Genomic DNA, 16795 nt, shown 5'->3' with positions numbered 1-16795 from the left:
CTAAGGCCTCATTACACTGCAGATGTGCAGACTAACTGTAGTTACTGTGTGCATAGTTGCTCTCATAGTGCTTTCTAGTCTGGTCGAAATCCAGTCTAGTCTAGCCTGGATGTTTTTTGGCTGAGGAGTTCCATACACTTGCAGTACATTGCTGTCTACAGGAAGATGTATGCTTCTTTTCCCCAAATCTGTGAAGTTTCCCTCCAGAGGTTATTGGCTTGTCTCGCAATGATTTGAAAGATGAATTGTACAGACGCAAGTAGCAGCAGACATATGCTCACAGCGTCTCTTTAAGTTCAGAGCTTATAATATTACTAATGCGATGCACCAGGTGCATGCTAAGTGAATGGCAGTACTGGACATGAGAGGGGACCTACGCCTGCATTTACAGTATGTGCAACAAGCAAACACAAATAAGCTGCGAATCATGCAAGAGTGCGATATTTCATGTGCGATATGACAACACACAAAGGCCGACATGTCTGACGTGGAGAATGGGGCGTGAAATGAGCTGGAACGAGATTACTTGTAGCAGTGTAAATTTTTCCACTTTGCCCACTTCGACATGATTTACATTTTTTATAGTTTAGAAGACATTTGTTACTTGGATTTGTTTTTGAATGCTACCCCACACTATTTGAATGCATCCTGAATGATGGCTGTTTTGCCACTGAAGGTTTTATTTTTGCCTCACTGAATGCAGTACATAACACATGCAATCACCTATAGATGCATTGAGTCACAACCTTACTTTATCTCGTGAAGTGTACTGAGGCGCTTCCCTTTCAGCCTAATACAAACCATTTGCTTCATAGGTTCCTTAACATGTCAAGTACTTACTGACAGTTTGGTTCCTGGTGATGGCAATAACATGATTCTGTTCTCAGTGAGTTACACATGTATGTCAGTAAATATGTTTCAGCTTGAATTCATGAAGAGCCGACGCGTGTCCTGTGTGAGTGAGCAGACCTGATTGTTTTTCTCAGTCAGAGACACGCAGGGACACAGGTAAACAAAACTGAAGCTATACAAATGCACTGTTAAGTCATAAAGAGACCTTATGCTCTTTTTAAACAAACAACATTTAAGCATACGAACGATTTATCACTCTGATGTTAACCAGTCCTACATATATATTTAGCTTCAGCTAATAGTGAAAATAGGGTTAAGCCACTCACCACAAGGAATGGTCAAGTCCTTAACTCCAAACTGCACAACATGAAAGATTAATGCAGTAAAAAATGAATTGAAAGTGTCTATGTGCCTTTTCAACCAGAGAGATGCAAATCTGTGAGCAGATTCAAATGACACATATTGGTAGGCCTTGTGTTTTCAGGCCAGAGGGAAGTGATTTATGAAGATGGAAATCGAGGTTGTTTTATTACAAGCATTTATTACTAATGTGTATTATCTCTTTTGGACTTTTTTTAAAAAATTGAGTTGGGTATTGTTTTGAAATGTGAATAATTAAATAGATTTTTATAGAAGTAGACAGTCCTACAATAATTACAAAAGAGCGATGCAGGGTTGAATAATAGCCTGTGTGAGAAAAAGCCACAGAAAAGCTGTAATCAACACTTGACTTCCTTTATTTTTGTTTCATAATGTGTTTCTGCAAACCTTTTAAACAACTATCTTTTTGCTATGCAGTTATGACAGAAAGCAGCGCTTGTTTTTGGAGATCCCTGATATGTCCATTCCAACTTTAGTTTCGTTGTAATTCATTTAATGCTTCAGAATAGCAATAATAACAAGACTGCATAATCTGCTCTATGGTTTACTTATCCTTAAATCTCACTCAGTGCTAATGCAAGCAGCAAGCACCCCCGTGCAGCATAAAGACATCACAGTATATTAAAAGGCGATTGCATATAATACTTAGGGTTCATTATACAGATTTTTGCTATAGTTTCACAGTAAGATATTCTCTGGAAGTCTTAAAGTTAGTATTATGACTGCTTCTCAATTCTTCTTTTGTTGACAGTGTGAGAATAAAAAAAAATCCCCAAAATGTTATGTCCAACTTCAACAGAAGTAGAAAGAAGAAGTAAGAAAAAGTGACAGAGAAGAAGACTAGAAAAGCAAACATCGGCAACACTGCGAACATGTGTTGATTCGTTTCAGCTTCTCATTGTGGTAATGCTGATTCACATTGTTTTCAAAGACTGTGTAAAATCAAATATATGGTTTAATGCTATTAGTATTTTTGTAATATTATGAGTTGGTAATAAAGACAAATATGGGCCGTGGCTTACTCTTCTACAGCCAGTGACAGGCTTTAGATCACTATATCTGTCCCTTGCAGCATGTCATACAGTTGAATTTGGATTTAGTTGACTTTTTTACTATACGTCATCATAAATGCCTTCATGTCTTTCTCCGGTCCAGTGATTTTATGTACTAGCAGTGGAGTTTCCCTGAGGGGAGCTGCACATGTCGGTATCTGATCCTCTTCCTGTTAGCCAGCTACAAGTACCAGGACGTAGGTGCAGGGTATTAAACAGAGTGGTCCTGAAGGACTTACAGAGAAAGAAGTAGATGAGAGGATCCAGGACAGAATTCAGGGATGAGAGGAAAAGTGTACTTTCCTTCAGCTGAAAGAAGAAGAGCTTGAGTTTGCAGTCAAAGCTTTTGGCTCGGGTCTGGCTTATTGTGTATGGCACTCGGGCAAAGTGAAATGGCACAAAGCACACAAAGAACACTGCCAGAACCAGGAACACATTTGCATTCATTTTTCTTTTGGCCTTGTGAGGCTTTCTAACTGTTCCCCGACTTGCAGCTTGAGATATCGAGCCTCCGGTGCTGTGAGACTTTGTGCGAGAGTAGGAACGGTACAGCTCGTTGGTGATTAGAGTGTAGCAAACTATCACAGTTAACAGGTTGCCCCAGAAAATCACTTGACAGACATGATTTACTATCTCATGCCAACGTAGCCCCCCCTCTGTCTTCAGTTTGCTGCACTGGAAATATCGAGAAGTCGGGGTTTTACTTGTTAGGATTACATTGGGAAGACAGAGAATTACGAGGAAAGTCCAGATGGCCCCCGAAAGGAGTTTTCGATGTTTCAGCCGAGTTGAATTAGTGCCCTTAAATGGGTTAAGGGTCTTTCTGCAGCGATCAATGCTGATCAGGCCAAAGAAGAGGATGCTGATATACATGCTGAGGTAGAAAAGCACGGAGGAAACTCGACACACAAATATCCGTAGGCCAATGGACGCCATGTTGGAGTCTGACAACACCTGCAGAAACACAAACATTTGTGCTGTCAAACACCTATTCCACATTCAAACCACAAATTCTATCTCTAAGTTTGATGGAACCTATTTTCATTGGATTACCCTGAAATTTATGGTTCATAAATTGTCTGTCTTTTAATTTTCTCTCACAGGAAACTCTCTTATTAAAAATCTGATCTTTAGAGTTAATAGATGTTTATTCATTAGGGGCTTACAATTTAAAACTAATCACTTCTTGCTTGATTTCTTTGTAGTTCAGAACTCATGATTCTGACTTACCAACAGCAAATTTGTTTGCTTAATTATATTTACAACTCAGGCTCATAATCATTTCTTAGAAATTAAAACGATGAGAAAAAACATTAAAATACTTACAAATAACCTATGAAATACCAAACCTTGAAAGGGAATGTGAAGGTCATGATGACATCTGCAACCACAATATTCTTCAGGTATATGATGAAGTGAGACTGCGAGGGGATGCGAAGAAATATCCACACTGCCAGACCATTGAGTGACATTCCCACCAGGAAAAGAAAGGAGTAGAGAATGGGAAAAACCACATTCTTCAAAACATTGTCACGGGAGCAAGTGCTGTTGGCGTGGCTGTGATTGCCAGCGAACAGGGGGAAAGCTGTATTTCTCTCCATGTTGCCTGAAAAAAAATGGGAGAGGAAGTTGTTTTTCTTTAAGTTGCTCAAGAATCTTAATCATGAAAAAGTGAATCTTTGTGTAGCCACATGCTGTATGGAGGAAGTGGCTAAAAACATCAGAAATAAACAGCGTTGTTTTGCTGATGCCATTTTGCACAATGTTCATGAAAACAAACACTGTGCAATACACCAGCACAATTTTTAACACCTGTTTTTTGTATATTTTAGCAAAGACTGCTACAGAATTATTTCAAAATTTGCTAAACATCAAATTAAACACCTTTATTAAAAATAGGCTGTAAGGTTCTGTTTTTCACCTGACAAGTTCTCCTGCATTCTGTCAGTGAATCCACATCAAGTCCCAGCGTGGTGTCTTTTGGGTTTAATGGTCCCTCGCTCTTTAATACTTCCAATTCTTACCAGATATAGACTGTCTGGTCCTCCTAGTTTCAAAGTTTTGAAAAACAGGGCGTGAGTTGCTAGTGATGTATAGGTCAGGAAGTTATCCTTGTTGCCTTCTTCTTTCACTTTCCTGTCATGTGTCATTTCCAGAGTTATGTAATCAGACACAAACATTCATTAAATTGAATATAAATCCATTTTTTAAAACTATAATACAAGTGAATCAGCTTCCCCCCCCCCCCCCCCCTTTTTTTTTTTTAGCTTCCTTTAATTTAAATTACAACTATTTTGTAACTTTCACTGCTTCTACTTTGTATAGGCATTTTTTCAGGCAGTAATTTTTATTTTTATTAAATTGTTCTCCCAAGTCTTTGCAGTCAGGGGACAAATAACACATTGTATTATAACCAACACATATTAATAGCTATTTACATTTCTCTATAAAACTATCCGGTCTTTAGCTGTGTCTGGGCCCAAACTCCGCTGCAGGTCCATAAGTCAAATGATCACTGCTTGATCACTGAGAGTTGAAAAACTGTCTAAATTCTTTCGTATGTAATAAAATGATCAGTGTGGCTGCTCTACCAGGTGTAACAATTATGGCATTTAACGGAGTTAGAAGTTAGCAGGGAGTTAGCTCGCTAGCTTCCACCTAAATATGATATAGCATGTTTACAGTTTTTCAGCAAACATTGAAAATATCTTGCGTTGCTTAGATTTTGATAATGGAAAATCTCTCTCTCTCTCTCTCTCTCACACACACACACACACACACACACACACACACACACACACACACACACACACACACACACACACACACACACACACACACACACACAGGAAAAAATAAAAAAGAACAACAAAAAAGAACGGCTGGGAGGCATATGGCAGTAATACCTTTTCTTCCATTGTGAAACAATATCAAGGGGTTTTTGGCAGCTGCTTCACTGATGTAAAACTTTTCCACCGCTCAGAGCTCCATTCAGAATTTGAACTCAGTGCCTTCCCATGTCATTTTGATTGCAACGGTTATAACCGTGTTCCATGATGTGAAATAAACGTGTCCATTTAGACAGGCTCACCTTCTAACTTCCCTCTTCTGGAGTCAGTGTCACAGGCTGGGTCTCTGACCCAGCGCTCTGAGTTCATGTTTGTATTTGTCTCATTTTGTTATGTGATTTAGTTTGTGTTATTTCCTATCTGCCTTTAGTTTAGGCAGTTATTGTTCCTGGGTTTTCTATGTTTTGGGGTTTTGTATTTATTCATCACATATTAGGTCTGTTAAGTTGTGTTGTCATGTTTTAGTTTTAGTATTTCCTGTTTTATTCTGACAATGTCATGTGTTCTTTGTTTATTGTATTTAGCTTTCCTCTCCTGGTCCTGTCATTAGGTTTATGTCTGTCAGCTGTTTCCCCCATGTGTCTCCACCTCCCCTGATCACCTCATGTATGTATTTAAGCCCTTTGTTTTCTGCATGCCATTGTCAGGTCGTCTGCTCATCCATGTCTCATCTCCAGGTACCCATGTCAGTTCACTATGGTTAAGGTTTTTCATGTTTTGTTATTAGTTCACCCAGTTTAGGTTATTGTTTAGTTTTCACCGATGCCCTATTATTTTGTACCCTCGTTGCTAACCTCAATAAACGGCTTGTTTTGTTAATCCACACCACGTTTTGGTCTGCGTTTGAGTCCTCCTCTGCAACACATACGGTCTGCCCCAGTCAGACCGTGACAGTCAGAGCCTGAAGAAACACCAGCCATCTGTGATGAGATATTTTAAGTCTGGTCCAAATGCCTTTTAGAAAACAACGAACGAATAGTAGAACAAACCATTCTTCTTTTTTTTTTTCAATATATTTTTACTGATTTTATAATTGAGCAGTATACAACAATCACCTTCAAAAGAACACAATAGAAGGTGGACAGCAAGTCAACAAGGTGGTAATACAGCATACATGAATGTTAAGACAGAGTATATTTCACTTAAGTTTATCCATCAGGCTAATGACTGGTACATGGGACTTCCTGCCACTGCTCCCTAAAAGTATTAGATGAAGGACTGTATATATCTAGTAAGGCCCTGTAAAAGCGAGACACAGCACCTCTAGTATAGGGCTCAACTGACATGAAGCTGTCAAGCACTGAGTTTCGAGGAATCAAATTGTATTGTGGAATAGATGCCTTGATGAAATGTCTTAACTGTAAAAATCTGAAAAAATGTGAATTAGGAAGATTAAATTTCACCCTCAATTGCTGAAAAGATGGAAAATGTCCAATGTAAATATCTTTGAGAGAACAAATCCCTCTTCCCTGCCATGTCACAAACGTGATGTCCTCCAGCCCGGGCCTGAAGCCATGATTGTTACATATTGGAGCATCCAAATACATTTTAGGAGCCTTTACTGTGCCCAATAGTTGGTTCCAGACCTTAACTGAATTTTGAATCACAGGATTTCTGCCATATAGTGTATTCTTCACTTTTATCGGGCTATTAAGCAGGGCTGGAAGACAAGTTTGTCTACAAGACAGGTGTTCCATCATCAACCATGAAGGTTGTCCTTCCAAATCAGCACCTGGAGTACACCTTCGCCAAAATGAAAAAATATTTAAGTGTGCAGCCATATAATATAATCTAAAATTTGGGAGTCCAAGGCCACCACAAGTCTTATGTTTAACAAGATGTTTTTTGGAAATTCTAGGAACCTTACCCGACCAAACAAAGGAGGATACAATAGATTCCAGCTTTTTAAAATATGACTGGGGAATGCACACTGGGATTGACTGAAAGATGTACAAAAATCTGGGCAAAACTACCATTTTGATGGCAATAATCCGCCCCAGAACAAACCATTCTCATCTCCGCCTTGCCATACTGTTTTGTGACCTGCATTTGTTTTCATGAAGGGTTTTGAAGACTTTAAAGGGTTCTAAGTTTAATAATCTTAATTATATGTCACATGCTCAACAACATTTTTAAAAGAAACATTTTCTGTACCTTAAAAACACAGTAAATAAGAAAATTACTCACTAAAACCTAAGCTGTAAATATTAGTATTTAAAAAATAATAAGCACAAGTAATGATGTTCAGTCCAGTTACAGTTTCAGAATATTGTGCTAGATATTTAGAAAGGTGTGTTTTATAATTTCATGAATGATTTGCTGATGAGCACTGGCTATAAAGGCCCATATTTACTTCTCTGTTTAGCACATTACTCTGATGCCTTCTGCCCTTCATTTTCCTGAATGCCAGAAGCTAGCATGGCAATGCTGCAACTTCCTGTGTCTGGAATAAGACTGGCATTATCAGCAGTATTCAGTTCCTAGAAATGCTTTTCTAAATTTGTTTTGCCTACATCTATTAGTCATGTGGAGTCAAATAAAACTTTCTAAACTCTCTATAAACTAAAATATTATATGTAAGGTCATTTTTCCAATCCGCCATATTTCTATCCAGTCATGTTTTCTGCAGCTATGTTCTCGTCACATCTGGGTTTGATCAGGACTGAATCAAGCATGCGTTCTCCTGGATTGGACCCAGGATCTACATATGCTTCTTTTCAGTTTAACACTAATCTGTCTGTCTCTTTGGTTTCCCCACTTTTTTCGGCTTTGGTTTTCATAGATATAAAATGTAAAATTTAGAACTCAGGTCTGACATAAGTTAGTCAGCACTACCCACTGCAGAGTTTTATTTAAAAGAATCACAGCTTACTTCCAAGAAAGGTCATTTTTGTAACCTTGTATGGGAACTGTATGGGCAAAATCACATGTTAAAGATGCAGACCAAAAATGGCAGTTATGCAAAAACACACCACAATTAAGAACAACTAGACTTTGCAGTATTTCCAGTTTTGGTTAACTTAACTTCACTGTCTCCGAATATTGGTCAAAACTATGTCTGAAAAATGTTTATTGGACAGTTTCAGATGCATAAACTATAAACAGAATCCAAATTATTTTGCCTCAAATCCTCATTCAGCAAACCCCTCAGCCTTGAGGAGAAAATCCCCACCGAACACAGCCACATGGTCCCAGGTACTCAACCCAGTTTTTGTGTTTGCTTTGGTTTATGTTCTAGTCTGTTTTTGTGTCTCTGGAGCTCAGTCTTCCTAGTCTCATATCGGTGTCTTTCAGCCTTCGCAGTCATGTACCCACGTCCTTCTGTTCTCTCCGGTCCCATGTCAAACCCACGTGTCTTAGTCTCAGTGGTTGTACTTCCTGTTTTATTTTGATAATCTCCTGCTTCCTGTGTATTATGTTCAGTTTTGCTTCCCCTGTCACATCACTCAGATTAGTGTCAGTTGTGCTCCCGCCTGTGACTGCTTCCCTCGTTATCCTCTTTGTGTACATATTGTCTGTGTTTCCCTTGTCTATGTTCGCTGTCATGTTCTCATGCATAGCAGGTGTTTGTTCTGTCCACCTGTTTTCCTTCCTGTCAGTGAATCAGTTTATTTTATGTTTTGTGCCTGTTTAGTTTGTCCTTTGCCTTTTATTTTTGGGTGGCCTGTTTTTCCAGCATTAAAGCTGCAATTTTTTAGTTCAGTCCAGCATTTTTGGGTCCAGAACTCTACCTGGCATGCACCTACACCTGCAGATATGACAGATCATGGCGACTTTTGTGTCTTTAGCATGTAGGTTGTGATCAACTGACAGTTTCTTATAAACTTTGTAGAATTTTATCAGAGGTTTGCTTCAAGTGACTATTCATTCAATTCCATTGAACAGACACTATTTCACGTCTTCAAATATATCAAGTAATTAATAGATAATTACAAAAGTTAAATATTTGAAAACAAAACCTAAAATAGAGGAAAAAGCATAACACAAAGCATAACACAAGACTTGAGCTTTTTGCAACACTATCCCCCTCTGTTCACTCGCATAGTCTTCCGATCAACCACAAACGTAAACACTGCTAACATACCAGCAGCGTCAAACTACTCTTTTCACCCTGTGGTAAAAACTTGAGAGCAGATAGAGAAAAACTGCTTTAGGCAAAAGCTTAAGACCTGTGAGGTTGTGGTAACTTTGAATGGAGTTGGACAGAATGGAAGAAAGTCTTGTTTTCAGGAAAATATCAAACTTTTAACAACGAGGTCTTAAAGCTGTGTGAAGATGCTCCCCTTGCCTGGTTGATGCACAGGCAAGTTGACGCTGAACTTTGACCTCTGACCTTTGCTAACAGTTTACTGTATGTTTGATCACTTTGTCATGATGACAGGTTTAAAGACGTTAGACAAAAACTTCTTACTACAGCGCGAGAGAAAGAAAAACAGTGGGGGTGGTCCTTGCTTGTGGTCTGTTTGACACAGTCTTTTGCCTTTATGTGCGCATGTGTATATGTATGCATTTTCTTTGGCTGGCTTTCAAATTGGTCTCTCTCCACAAAGTTGAAATGTGTGGGCTACAGTTTGTTTTGACAGTGTAAGGTTTTTCTTAGCTACCGCTCCTACTTGTGTGCTGCTCTGTGTAGTTTCCCGTGGGTCTGCCTTCCATATGGTTATCCACCTTGACCAACTTGACACAGATCATATAGAGATCATATAGAGGTAGACTGGTCTAGCTAAAAATAGTGAGCTACAGCATATATAGCTTTTATCAAGGATGAAACAATATTTGCTGCCATTACATATTTATGATAAAACTCTTATGAAATGGTCTCAGAGTCATACTGCTAACTTAAGCACATTCTTCATTTCTCATTATCCCCATGTGTCCAGTACAGGTGTGCTGACTGTCTGCATTGAAATGGCATGAATACAAGACCATCAGTGGATCCAACTGGCTCCGAGTTTGTACCGGTGAATGATGTAGTTCATTCCATGTCAGGCTCCAGTTTGTTGCTCCTATGATGTTTTCCTAGCAACAGCATTTGTCTCTGCATTGCTACAAATCACTGTTCATGTCTGAGGTCTGGCATTTGCATCACTGAATGACCCAGAAACACTACTTGGCTTGCGCAACAGATTTTTCCACAAATCCATCCATTTGTCACAATTTAGTGGAAGTGTTGTTCTCCGTACGACTGCTTATAAATGAGGACTGATGCACCAACAGAAGTGCTGAACAAAAGTTTTTCCAGATTTTGAATACATATGTAATGACACTGTAACTATATATCTTAGAGTAAATGCAACATGATTGTAACTGTGCTCGGTGTCACATATAGAATTAATAACAATGTAAAGTTATACCTTTAAAAGTGCTTACATGCATATTTCAAACCATCAGTACAGCTGTTTACTTACACTGTGTATTACAGTTCTTACTTATGTGGCCTAGTTCATGCCTCCCATGACCACAAGTATAACCATTTATGAATTGTTACAATACCTATAATTGCAATGTGTTGTCTTGAATTGTTAAAACATTTTTTGTTTGTTTCTTCAATTAAGTTTTTTAAAATTCCAAGTAACTGTTGTCATTACTGATATAGGTGAGTATTTTTATGTAAAAACTACCCAGATTATTCATAATAATCAGCACAATCAGTGGTGGTTTAATGTGTGTTCCTGTGTTGATACTACTTGACATTGTGATTACACAGCAAGATGCATGGAGAAAGTCAAATGACAATTAGCTCAGCTGTTGTATGTAGCAGCCTCATCTCAAATCAAAACTGAATTTACCCAACATCACTAGCTATCACTTACGCAACCTCCTGATGATTCGGTTTAAGGAACCAATCTGCTTACATGTACTAATGAGGCAAGAAGGCCTGCTATAAGCCAGGTAATAGGAAAAAGCTGCTATGAATACAAAGTGGTAACACATATCTACATTTCTTGTTATGTGTTTTGCTGCTCGCACCTGTCAGCAGCAGTGTTGGTCAAGTTACTTGAAAAAAGTAATCAGTAACTAATTACTGATTACTTCCCCAAAAAGTAATCCCGTTACTTTACTGATTACTTATTTTCAAAAGTAATTAATTACTTAGTTACTTAGTTACTTTTTAAAAACACGATTTACAACCTGAATAGGTGATAAAGCGATAGAGCAGGGGTGGCCAACCAGTCAGAGACCAAGAGCCACTTTTTTTTTACTGTGTTACCGCAAAGAGCCACATCATACGCATGGGCACACATGAACATCACCCATCCTTTCCTCCCTCTCTCTCTCTCTCTCTCACACACACACACACACACACACACACACACACACACACACACACACACACACACACACACACACACACACACACACACACCTCTGCTCAGCCAGATTTATTGTAAATGTCACACACCAACATGATAATGACAGAAATGGACTCCTACAGTACTAAAACCACAGGCCAGTCATTTTCAACAATGAACATTGTGTGCACTGTCTCACACACACACACGTTTGAAACAGACCGTGCAAATATTGCCAACTGAGGCTTGTCTTGTATATCACAACTCTCATCCAATGCGACACTAAAATACTCACATGCTTGAAGGTCAGAGTGCAACTGTGATTCAATAGCCGTGTTAATGTCCGATATTCTGTGTTCAACAGTGTGGCGGGACAGTTGGACGTCTGATACCATGCGTTTTAATTTGTCGTTTTCAGGAGACAAGATTCCAACAACATCACTGAGGCATTTTTTAACGAACTCCCCTTCATTGTATGGCTTTTTAGCCCGTGCAATGTTCCAAGCCAGCTGATAGGATGCGAGTGTTAAGGTCTCTGACCGCTTCGTAAATTTTTGGAAAAACTGTATCTGCTTTTCTGCCTGACTTTTCAAAGTGGCCAACTCGTGCTTGCGAAGTTCAGTCCCTTTTGGAAATTCCTGGTCGATGTTAGCATGGAGTGAGCTGAAGTGGCGCTGAAGATTTGAAGCTTTGAAATGCGCTAATGACGTCTGACATATAAGGCAGAATGGCTTACCATTGCGTTCAACAAAAAAATATAAACTCTCCCACTCTGTTAAAAACGTCCTGTGTTCATCTTCATATTTTCTTTTTGCTGTGCATTTTTTTCCTGCCATTTTAAGGGCGAACTTGCTCCTACTGGGAAACTTTGCGGTATTTTCATCTCACACACATGCGCATTTGATGAAAAATACCGTATTGAACTCAAGCGAAGCGAACGCGCACATTTTAAAACAACAACATAAAAAAAATCAAAACACAAACATAAACTTTGATATGAACGTAAGAGCCGCATGAAACCAGGCAAAGAGCCGCATGCGGCTCGAGAGCCGCGGGTTGGCCACCCCTGCGATAGAGCTTTCAGCCCAATTCTACTTTTTCTACATAATCCATCATACAAAATGTAATAAAAAAGGAAAAGTCTCTTTTTTTTAACTTGTTTTATTAGTTTTAACCTTTTAACTTTATGCATCAAGCAAACATTTAATTATATGCAACATTCTCTGACTTGAATAAATTAGTTTAACATTTAAACCTATTTTCTACACATTCCAGTGCATAAAATAAAATATTTTTTGTGTTTACACTCACTCTTTCAAATAGATGCAAGTAAAACACAGCAGAAAATAAATAAAGTCAAAGACTAGCGGTCCTGTTGCTCTATTTTCACCTGTAAAGCAGGACTGAGGGTAGGCGGAGGTTTACCTTGGTGCAGGTGTGCCGCGGTCAGTTGCGCATTACGTCGTAGCGCACTCGGTGCTTGCTCGGAAGTTTAGGGTTTTTTTTCGCTGTAAAAAGAAGTTTTCTTCCCACGCATGATGGACGCTAATGTTTTTGTCACTTTTTATAGAATCAAACTCAAAGGTAAGGTCAGTACTTCCACGCTTTAAACGCTGCATGCTCATACTCTCTCCCACAATCGATATGTGATCCACTGTTGATCTGCACACAGCTGTTGTCACTAACGGCGCACTCGCTTACGTCACTGTCATGAGACATTCTCGCAAAAAGAATCACGGTTTTAGTAACGCAGTAACGCAGCGTTCCTACGGGAAGTAACGGTAATCTAATTACCATTTTTGCAATAGTAATCCCTTACTTTACTCGTTACTTGAAAAAAGTAATCAGATTACAGTAACGCGCTACTTGTAACGCGTTACTGCCCATCTCTGGTCAGCAGTGGCATATTTTTTTTACTTTTAAAGTCTCATGAGGGTGCTAAAGTTTGTTTGGTAATCTCCAAACCCACTGACCAGGAGAGCAGGGTGAATAGCATGAGATTTGAAAAATATGAACAACAGCTCTCTTTTAGAAGCTAGCCAGTGAGGGATACCAGGCATATTTGACAGAGTGTCTCTGTGTGCTCAGCACAGACCTGTGTGCACAAAGAATGCAGCAGGCAGGCCAAGGGGCAGGCCAGAGAGTGTCACATCTGGTCCCCACAAAGGTGGGGGCTAGATGTGCTAAAAGCCCAGTGTAACAAACAAACATGAATTAGTCAAAGGAGCTTGCAAAGAAAAGCGTCTGGACTTCTTTAAGTTGCTTGAAGACGTTTCACCTCTCATCCGAGAAGCTTCTTCAGTTCTAAGGTCAAAAGGTGGGGAGAGTTTTCTCCAAGCATGACATCCCAGTGTATTTCAGACCCAGCAACACACTAAGACAAAAACTGGTTCACCCGAAAGACAAAACGCCTAAACACAGACTTAACAATGTGGTGTATGCTGTACAGTGCAGCGAGGAATGCTCAGACCTCTACATTGGAGAGACCAAACAGCCACTTCACAAGCGCATGGCACAACATAGAAGAGCCACCTCCACAGGACAAGACTCAGCAGTCCATCTGCATCTTAAGGACAAAGGTCACTCTTTCGAGGATGCCAACGTTCACATTTTGGACAGAGAGGACAGATGGTTTGAAAGAGGAGTGAAAGAAGCCATCTATGTCCACTGTGAGCGACCATCTTTGAACAGAAGCGGGGGTTGACGAAACCAACTGTCTGCCACCTATAATCCAGTTTCGAGTTCCCTCCCCAGACGCCTTAACGCCCACTCACATCCTGGGCCATCTGACCTCAGGAAATTGCATGATAAGGTGGGGTCAGGTTTCACAATGAGCTCACCCGAAACTCTGGCTGATTGGGACCCACACCCGTTTTCACACATTGGCTCATGTGATTAGAGGATCATCAGGGGGTCCTTTTGTCCCTCTGTGGGGGGATACTCCCACTAGGTTTATATCTGGGACTCCCCACCATTTGACCTTAGAACTGAAGAAGCTTCTCGGATGAGAGGTGAAACATCTTCAAGTAACTTAAAGAAGTCCTGACGCTTTTCTTTGCAAGCTCCTTTGACTACGATGACCTGGATGACTGAGAACCTTCACAGACAAACACGAATTAGATACTAATATGTTTTAAACCTTAAACAACACTTTACAAAGCCCATAGATTCCAGATATTTAAAGCAAACTAAATAGAAAGCAGATTTTCATCATTGTACTTGAAACAAAATCACCCCAACAAGTTTATCATTTATTTTCAACATGAGATATAAAGCAATAAAACGTTCAGAGAGTGTCCAAAGCAGCCTTTATGATGACTTTACCAGCGACTGCTGAACTCAGAGCTGTTGAGGGTTTGTTTTCCCTGTGATGTCATTGTGCTCTCTGAGGTTGCTAGGGTACCATTTATGTGAGGCAGACTAGCCACAGTAGGTGAGCTGGATGAAGTCATGTAAAATTGTTTATAACTAAACCTTGACATTTTGCATGTTTTATAAAAAGAACCCAATTTATTTCATTTTCTGGGACACTTATATTTGTTTTCAAAGGATTTTCAGATTTAAATCCTTTACATATTTTTACATGTATTTTCTCAGCACTATTTGGAACGACATAGATTTTCATAACTGGGTCTATTGATGCCATCTATTGGTTGGTTGACAAAAGATAACATGTGGCTTAATCTTATTACAAGAAGAAGCCATGTCCATGTCCAAGCCATGTCAAAGATGAGATTCTGAAATTTTCAGCTTGGAGTTCACCAAAAACCTGACACTGAGCAAAGGGGAAAAAAGGAAATCACCTATGACTTCAGGAACAGCCCTGAGTTGAAGCTTTCTCAACATCAATTGTGGCAATGGCCACAAATTCCTGGGTACCATCATCTCTGTTGACCTATCCTGAACTCCAAATACCTCAGCAGTCACAAGAAAGACACAACAGAGACTTGCTCCTCCACAGAGAGTGTGCTGACATGCTGCATCACTGCATGGTACAGGGGCTGTACCGAAGCAGAGGGGAGCAGGATTCAGCAGATCATCAACACAGCTCAGAAGATTGTGGGAAGGGAAAACTCCCAATGAGCAATATCTTAAATTATTAGAATACTCTGTGTAATATTGTCCATTATTGATTAAATCACAGTGAAACTTCAAAATACATGCACCTGCTTTTTGTCACTATCCATAATCTCATCACCATACGTGGTATGTCTTTATATTTACTGTGTAAATTACTGTATGTTTTTTTCTTTGCTTTTCTCTTTTGTTTTTTTTTTGTTTGTTTTTTTTTGTTTTTTTGCAAGGTGTAGCCACTTTATCATTGTGTTGTACTTTGTATAATGACAGCAAAAGAATTCTAATTCACATTTAGAACTGAAGGTGAACTGGTCAGTGAAGGTGTAGTGTGTTTCTGGAAAATAAACCTTTTTTGTTCGTGTTCTCTAACAAAATCAAGGTTGTTTGAATCTGTAGCTAGTTAAAAAATTGACACCTTACATAACAGTGAAAATAGATGTTTATAGAAAACCATCAATGTCACAGTAAACTGGAGCAGGTTTCAGGTTTTGTAATGAGCTTCTGCTGGTGCTGTTCTTTTTTTAATTTATAGCTGTGTAATGTTTCCTCAGCTGTGTTCCAGCTCCTCCAGAGTGCATCTAAATTACACACTGGCTTTATTGGAGAGTGGTAAATTAAGCTTTAGCTCCAGAGGCACCGAGGAAATGCTGTCATGTGATGTGAGATGTGTCTAAGTAAAGGAACGTAATTTGCAAACATATGACTCTTTTACAGCAGTCCTCCAGCTTTGTCTTGGTCTTCTTCTACTGGAAATAATTAGGGTTCAAAAAGAATATGGGAAGCCAGTCAAACGGCAACATTCAGTAGGCTTAAAATTCAAGGAATGATTGAGCAACATAAGAAAATAATGAAAGAATTTAAAATAATACAGTTGGTATGGTTCAGTTAAGCTCTGTGTAGCATAATGACAGCACATTGATTAAAAATATGCTAATACCCCTATGCATTGTAAGACTTATGTAGCTGACCCACCCACCAGTTAAAAAAAAGCATCAGCCTAAGGCGTAAAGTGGCAGTGCCACACTGCTGATGCCGTCTAATTGGGTGAAAGAGCTCGTTTGAAAACATGTCCCCTTGGGGACCTAATAATTTAGAGGTACTTTGATGTTTTTAGTTGGGTGTTTGTATAACTGAAAGAAAAATGCTTAGGTAAACAGAAATAGGCTGCACTGGTCCATCTGATTATTCTCTGGGGACCAAAGTACCACATCTGCATCCATAATCAGATGTAAGAACCCAGAGTGAAGTACTTCCACCGCCCTCAAGATAAACACTGTGGAATATGGTCTCA

The 16795-nt window shown here is 39.3% G+C and overlaps 1 protein-coding gene across 1 annotated transcript; it reads right to left on the bottom strand.

Moving 5' to 3' along the window:
• Window positions 1-1593: 1593 nt before the first annotated feature.
• Window positions 1594-13101, bottom strand: LOC308401814 (P2Y purinoceptor 12-like). The gene is made up of 4 exons (XM_080890250.1): window positions 12853-13101; window positions 4207-4332; window positions 3635-3891; window positions 1594-3239 (listed from the first exon to the last, which is right to left on the bottom strand). The coding sequence occupies exons 2-4, from the start codon at window positions 4223-4225 to the stop codon at window positions 2394-2396; spliced, it is 1122 nt and encodes a 373-aa protein (XP_080746376.1). The 5' UTR covers window positions 4226-4332; window positions 12853-13101; the 3' UTR covers window positions 1594-2393.
• Window positions 13102-16795: the final 3694 nt, after the last annotated feature.

This window comes from Rhamphochromis sp. 'chilingali' (assembly GCF_963969265.1).
Source record: "Rhamphochromis sp. 'chilingali' genome assembly, chromosome: 8".
NCBI lineage: Eukaryota > Metazoa > Chordata > Actinopteri > Cichliformes > Cichlidae > Rhamphochromis > Rhamphochromis sp. 'chilingali'.
The sequence above is the reverse complement of the archived record's forward strand: the minus strand, read 5'-3'. Positions and strand labels throughout refer to the sequence as shown.

Coding starts and splice junctions, on each gene's coding strand:
- LOC308401814 (XM_080890250.1), bottom strand. Junction 3,240..3,634: donor CCTTCACATTCCCTTTCAAG/GTTTGGTATTTC, acceptor GTGTTTCTGCAG/GTGTTGTCAGACTCCAACAT.